At 45.1% G+C, this 7,166-nt stretch overlaps 1 protein-coding gene across 1 annotated transcript in view; it reads left to right on the forward strand.

The window, feature by feature from the left end:
- The window catches only part of Rnf165 (ring finger protein 165), a 24,612-nt gene extending 18,307 nt beyond the window's left edge, over positions 1–6,305 (forward strand). Inside the window, exons 6-8 of the mRNA XM_023713599.1 lie at positions 331–426; positions 5,047–5,153; positions 5,605–6,305. Coding sequence (XP_023569367.1) covers positions 331–426; positions 5,047–5,153; positions 5,605–5,722 — 321 coding nt within the window. The 3' untranslated portion in view covers positions 5,723–6,305. The remainder of the gene's footprint in view (positions 1–330; positions 427–5,046; positions 5,154–5,604) is intronic.
- Positions 6,306–7,166: the final 861 nt, after the last annotated feature.

Below are 7,166 nucleotides of genomic sequence, written 5' to 3' on the forward strand. Positions count from 1 at the left end.
AGAGACAGAGAGAGAGAGAGAGACAGAGAGAGAGAGACAGAGAGGGAGAGGGAGAGGGAAAAGGAGGAGAGGAGAAGTTGAATAAGGGGAAGTAGAAAAGGAGAAGGAAGAAGTGAAAGAAAGAAGGAAGAGGGGAGGATGAAAAGAAAGTGGATGAGGAGGATGAAGAGGAGGGCTGGGGATGGTACAGGTTCTCATCATGAGACAGGTCCTTTCTGTTGTCTATGTGAATGCTTTCTGCTAACATCTTGGGTAACCTCATCCTTAACCATGTGGGTACATGTGCTTTTAAATATTCTGACACACATGTCCTTATGTTTCTCCTTTCAGGAACTGCTGCAGCTCGAGGACAGGCTGGGAAATGTGACTCGGGGAGCTGTGCAGAACACCATTGAGAGGTTCACTTTCCCCCACAAATACAAGAAGGTGAGGCTGCCAGGAGCCAGTCTACAGGGTCAGGGAGTGGAAGGGAGGTGTGTTGATTTGTCTACTTGACAAGTCCTAGCTTGGTTGTCTATGTGGGGAACAGCCTAAAATCCTGCTCTTGTTAGATGCTCAGAAGCTGTGAATTCTTGCTTATTCCAGAGGAGGTCAGAGGGAAGATGGAGACTTCTCATCAGCAAAGGAGGAGGGCTGTGTGTGTGTGTGTGTGTGTGTGTACATATATCTGATGGAGGTGGGCAAAAGGCTCCTGGATGGAAGGCTAAAATTTGCTTTAGAGTGTAATTTCAAGGCCAATGTCACCAAATCTGCCTTTTAAGAGTGACTGTCCTGACTGAGGAGCTTTTAAAGCCACAGAGTCACAGGCTGTGTGCTAAGTCAGTAGAAGCAGAATTGGCAGAATTATTGCCAATGAAATCTATAATATGATAAAAGACCAGGAATCTGAGCTCTTGAAACATTTTAAAATAAAATTTAAAAACAGGAAAAAGATTAGAACAACCAAGAGGTCTTTTAAAATGTGGATGGATAAACTGAGGTATATTCATACAATATTATTTCACAATAAAATGAAATTAGCTATTAATCCACAAAAAGATAAAAAGGAACATTAAGAGCACATTATTAAGGGAAGAAGTGCTTTCAACTACATGACATTATAGAAAAGACAAACTTTCAGAAATAATAAAAAGCTCAGTGATTTCCAACTGCAAGGAAGGGAGGAATGAACAGATGGAGCATAGAGGGTTTTTATAGCAGTGAGACTGCTTTGTATGATATTGTAATGGTGGACACATGATGTTATACATGGTCAAAGCCAATAGAATTCCATGATACAAAGGGTGAACCTTCATGTAAACTAAGGGACCTCAGCTAATAATAATCCACCAATATTTTTTACCAATTATAGATAAGAGTGTCACATGACATGGGATGTTAATGTTAGATACACTGTGCTGGGGGAATATATGATAACAGGTTGTAAATTAAAAGCATGATATATATTGAGGAACAGCGTAGGATATGCTTATGGTAGTCCAACCAGTGGCTGTCATCACTGATTCCTGAGTTCAACAATAGAGTGGTTGGAAGCATCTGATTTTGGGGTTAGATCACCAGCTTTGAATTTCAGTTTTACTGTTAACAGTTGTGTGACTTTGGATAACATGCTTGGCTTTCCTAGACTATGTATTTCATTTTATTCTTTATTTGTAGTAGCGTAGATTGAACCCAAGGCATTCATGCTGAGTGACATCCCCAGCCTTATTTTATTTTTTAATTTTGTGTCTGGGGCTCGCTAAGGTGCCTAGGCTGGGCTTGAACTTACACTCTGTTTGCTTAAACCTCCCAGAGTGCTGGGATCACAGGTGTACACCAGTCTACCTGGCCTTTCTTTCTTGCTTGCTTGCTTGCTTGCTTGTTTGCTTTCTTTCTTTCTTTCTTTCTTTCTTTCTTTCTTTCTTTCTTTCTTTCTTTCTTTTCTTGCTTGTTTGCTTTCTTTCTTTCTTTCTTTCTTTCTTTCTTTCTTTCTTTCTTTCTTTCTTTCTTAACATGAAATGGAATGGCAACATTAGTAGCTACCATATGGTTTACTAGAATGATGTGTAAGCTAAGGCTGTCATCTGTGTGGAGAAAGTGATCCTTTTCTGAAGATGCTTTAAGGTACTGGAGAAGAATGTGGAAGGACATGAGTGGATGCTCAGGGGCCCACAGCAGCTTCTGTGTCCCAGACTGAAGATGCTCACTCCTAACAGGGCCACACACCACACCTACCATCATTTCTATAGGCCACAAGCAAATGAAGAAAAGAACCATCATACAGTGAAAAGGGAAAATGAATGAATGAGATAAAGGCACAGGCAGAAATTAGGATCAAAGAAGAATCAAGAAAATAAAAGTATTGTAAAAGAGAAAGAAGAATTAAAAATGAGGAATGAAAAAGGCGTAGGATCCAAATAAAAGGTCACATTTTTTTTTTTTTTTTTAAATAAGGTCTTGCTGCTTAGTTAAAGCTGGCCATGGTCTCACTATGTAGCCCAGGCTGGCCTCAGGCTCATAGTGATCCTCCTGGCGAAGCCTCCAGAGTGCCAGGATTACAGATGTACACCATCAAGTCCACTAAAATGTCAAAAAAGTTTGGACTCAAACCAAGAGTAAAACAATATAAAACAAGAACTATATTTAAAATAATAATATGATACAAACAAAATTATAGCCAATGTGGCGGCACATGCCTGTAATCTCAGTACTTGAGAGTGGAGGCAGGAGAATAGCCATAATTTTGAGACCAGGATGGGCTACTTAGCGAGATCCTGTATCCAAAGGGGGTGGAGGAAGAACACTATTATAAAAAAATACATACAACCAAATGAAAAATAAGAACTGGGAAAAGATATAAAACATGTAAAATTAAAATCAAGAATATCAGAGTTAGAGGCTTGCCAGATAGCTCAGCAGACTAAAGCACCTGCTTAGGCAGAGCGCAGTGGCAGGGGTCCCACCCTAGCCTGCCCATCGGCCCCACCTCCAGGCAGGCTGAGACTGCGATTGAGCCTTGGTGCAGTGGTGTGTGCCTGTAATCCCAGCACTTGGGACACTGAAAATAGGAGAATCACTGCGAGTCTGATCTACGTAATGAGTCCCTGTAGACTGTGTACCAAATATATGAAAAAGAAAAAGAACATCAGAGTTAAAAGGAATGTTTGGGGCCAGCCAGAGAGCTCAGTGGATTAAAGTGCCTGCTTAGGCAGATGTAGGGACCAGGATTTGATCACTGGTGTGCTGTGCCGGCCTGAGACGGCGATGGAGACTGGTGTGGTGGCATGCACCTATAATCCCAGCACTTTGGCGGCTGAAAAAAGGAGGATCACTACAAGTCTGATCTACGTAGTGAGACCCTGTAGACCCCGTACTAAAAACATTAAAAAAAGGAATTTTCATACAATGGGAATGTAAGGACAAAGAGATAAGTAATATTAAAATAAATACAGAGAGAAGTTAAAGTTAAAATAAAACTTACATAGATAATGAAAACAAAAACCAGAAGACCTAAGCAATTAAAAATACACAATAGGAAATAGGTTAGGATTTGAAAAGGAAGAATAGGCTAGAGAAATGAAGGTTAGGTAGAGTAAAACAAGGCAATAAAAAGCTAAAATGACTAAGTACTGAAAGGAAACCATGACTAATGATGGAAAAAAACGATAGAAACCAGTCAAACAGTCAAGTCTCAACAGGATGTTTTATTGGACATCTCTTTTCTAGCAGGAAATCAGAAGCAGGCTACAAACACGTATGAACCTTAAACAGGCAGATCTTCATGACATTATTTATGCTGAAAACTCAGGGCAAATATCTAGGACAGTAGGTGTAATTCTGATTTTCTGGATTTTGGATGGAGGGACCATAGCCGAAGTCTTCAGAGGTTTGCAGCAAGGCACAGCGAGGCAGAAAGCAGAAGTGGTAGCTGCTCTTGTATGTCCATCAGGGGCAGCACATTTTCCAGATTAAAGCAAACTAAGAAAAAACAGAGTTTAGGACCAGGGCTCAGAAGAAGGAGACCTGGCATCTAATGTCCATTGGGTCTGCCCCGAAGGCATTCTCTGGGTGATCTTCGTCTTGTGACTCTGGAACTTTTTCTTTGTGAAGTAACTTTTACGGGTGTTTATCCTTAGAAAGAAGCCAGAACAGGTAGTTTTCTTCCTGTTTGTTGCCAGACTGTATCACAGTATGTCATAGAGATGGGAATGTGAAAGGGAGGCTGATTTCATTCACTGATTCCATTCCTTCATCCCAGGGTATTATGAGTAGCAACGATACCCCTTCTACTCAACCAATATAGGGTGGTAGGTAAACAAGGTAATCTGGTATGTCTGTACCATGTAAGAACCTGGAACTTTCTATGGAATAGTTCAGTATTTTTTTAATTAACATAGAGTTAAAAACAGGAGTATTACATCAGCAAGTAATGATAGCATGCCTGCATGACGTCTACCCTCAGATTGAAGCTGGAGCCTTCTTTTAAGGGAACTTCATGGATAGAAAGAGAAATTCAACAACACAATATAGTTCCTAACAGTGTGGTGCATGTCACAGGGGTTAATGCTGGGTGGAGTAAGTTTGTCTTTCTCAGGTGCTGAGAGCAGGAGTAAATGGATGTTAGTTGAGTGAAAGAATGAATGAATGCAGGCACGAGTGAATCACTGAAGCATGCTGGACCAGAAAGTGGATTGAGAGGCCTGGAAACAAGGTGTAGGTAGGACAGGGTGTGAGGAGTGGGCATCGTGAGGAGGAAGAGAGGAAAAGCCATTTACCTATGAGACAGACTTTGCAAGGTGCCAATTCAACAGGAACCCAATCTATCCAAACTTTGAGTTGCTTGCCTGTGCCTGGGTCAGGAGATGAAAGTCCATTTGGCCTCTTCTTCACTTGGCAGTAACCCTCTATCTCCTACAGCATGGGGGAGGGATTGGGAAGAGAGTTTAAAAGACTCGGACCCCCAGGGGAAGAGGAACTACAGAGTGAGGGGAGCCTGTGGATGGAGGCCAATGGCCACCAGGAGAGTCTGCCCCAGGTAATGAGTGCTCCTCCCTTTTCTTCTTATAGCGAAGACCCCAGGATGGCAAAGGCAAGAAGGACGAGGGGGAAGAGTCTGACACTGATGAGAAATGCACAATTTGTTTGTCTATGCTGGAAGATGGAGAAGATGTGAGGTAGGAGGCCACCGCTACGGGTCTCTCTCCCTTGTCTCTCAGGCATGGGGTCATCACCATGCTGCATGCCCAGGGGCAAGGGTGCTTGCTTGGGGTGCATGTGAGTGTGCCAAGTATGCCATGGTGTGCTTTGTGGTGGCAATAGGAAGGTGGGGCATGGAATGTTCTAGATGTGGTGCCCATGGTTGTGGACTCATGGCAGTAAAGTGAAAGAGTCAATATGATGATTGACCTAGTGGGCCTAAGACAGTCTTGGCTCTCTTTCTGGCTGACCAGAAAGGGCTTCATGAAGGAGGAGGGACCTTTCCTAACTGCCTGCCTCACCATGGCCTCACAACTACACCTCGGTGAGGCTGAGTATGTGTCCCCTGGCCCCCTCAGTGCCCCTCCTCCTGCTGCTACCCCAGCCCCTGCCTCTGCTGCCCCTCACCTGACTCTTCCTCTCTTCCAGACGCCTGCCCTGTATGCATCTCTTCCACCAACTGTGCGTGGACCAGTGGCTTGCAATGAGCAAGAAATGCCCCATCTGCCGAGTGGACATTGAGACACAGCTGGGAGCCGATAGCTGAGGGAGGAGTTAGCCAGTGGACACCCCATTTCCTTCACCAGGTCCCCCCACGGCCATAGCCCTTGCAGCCAAACTTTGCCTTCTGAGCCATTTGATGTAGAGGAGAAGCCTGCAAGCACATTTCGTGGAAAGAGGAGTCAGTGGTATCAGTGTCTGAGGGAAGGAGAGGGTGGGGGAGGACCCACCCATCCACATGGCGACTGCCCCATCCGCCTTGCTCGCAGGAGGGAGGGAGCTGGCCGTGCCCTGCCCAGAGCGGGGGTGGGAAGGGGGGGCCCACGCCGCTGAGAACTAGACGTGATCCCGAGGGCACTAGCGGATAGATGGCCCCTCAATCCTGACCTTCGAAGGATTGTATATATACCTCTGGACCACGTAGAAACCATGTAGGGGTCTCTAGCTATTTCTGTGGATGGCAGCCAGAGCATGTTAGCTTAAGAAAAACGTCGTGTGTGGTGCTCTAGTCATCTTGTGGTGGACATGTCGCTATTACTGAACTTGCACCAAATATTTCTCATTGAGTTTCTTGTTTTGGTGCCTGACTGAACCAACCAACGACAGCCCCAATTTTCCCGTCTTTATGAAAGAAAAGGAAAAAGGAATCAAAGGTGAAAAAAAAAAAAAAAAAAGCCAAATCCTGTTTACGGTGAAAAAGGATGATTTTTTTTTCATCCCAATTGGAAGGCGGGGGGTGGGGGTGTTCTTGTTTTGTTGTCATTTTTGTTTTTTCCTTGGCTTTTGTTTTTCTCATGTTTACAGTGCACGGAGTGTGGAAGGGGCCTCTCAGAAGAGAGGACTGGGACAGAGCAGATGGGTCGTAGTGGGTGCTGAGGGGATCAGGCAGGGGAAGAGTATTTCCTGGGCAGGTGAGGGAGTTCATCTAGAAGCAGCGCTTCCCAGTCCTTGGCCTCATTGCTACCCCTCTGGTGCCACCCAGAACTGGGGAGCACTCAGCTTTCTGCTCTAGCTGCCCCTGCATTCCTGGGAGCCAGGAGGCCTTTGCTCACTCCAGCTCCTTTCTTTAGGCTGGCTCTTGTCCTGTCACAAAGAGGCAATGTAGCCATGGCCTCCCTATGCAAAAAATCAGCCAGATGATGCACGTGAGACAGCATAGGCGATGGACGCTTGGCCTGGCCACAGTGCTCTCAGCCAGCACTCAGCGCCGAAGTCCAGCTCCATAGACTTTGAGCCTCCTCAGGGGTCCTCAAGTCCAGTCAGTTCCTCAGAGGTGGCCTGGCTCCAAGACCGCGTTGGCTGGTCCCCTCCCCCATCCTCCCCCTCCTGCCTCTTGTCTTCTCCGCTCCTCTTTCTTTTGCCTGTACTGAGGATTAAACCTCAAGACACTTTAACACTGAGCTACTCACCCCCACCCCCAGTCCCATGTCCCTAGCCTCTGTTTCCTTGTCTCACTCTTTGATACCTTTGGGCAAGTCCCTTTCTTTCTC

The sequence above is a fragment of the Octodon degus genome, unplaced genomic scaffold, assembly GCF_000260255.1.
Source record: "Octodon degus isolate 3935 unplaced genomic scaffold, OctDeg1.0 scaffold00003, whole genome shotgun sequence".
Taxonomy (NCBI): domain Eukaryota; kingdom Metazoa; phylum Chordata; class Mammalia; order Rodentia; family Octodontidae; genus Octodon; species Octodon degus.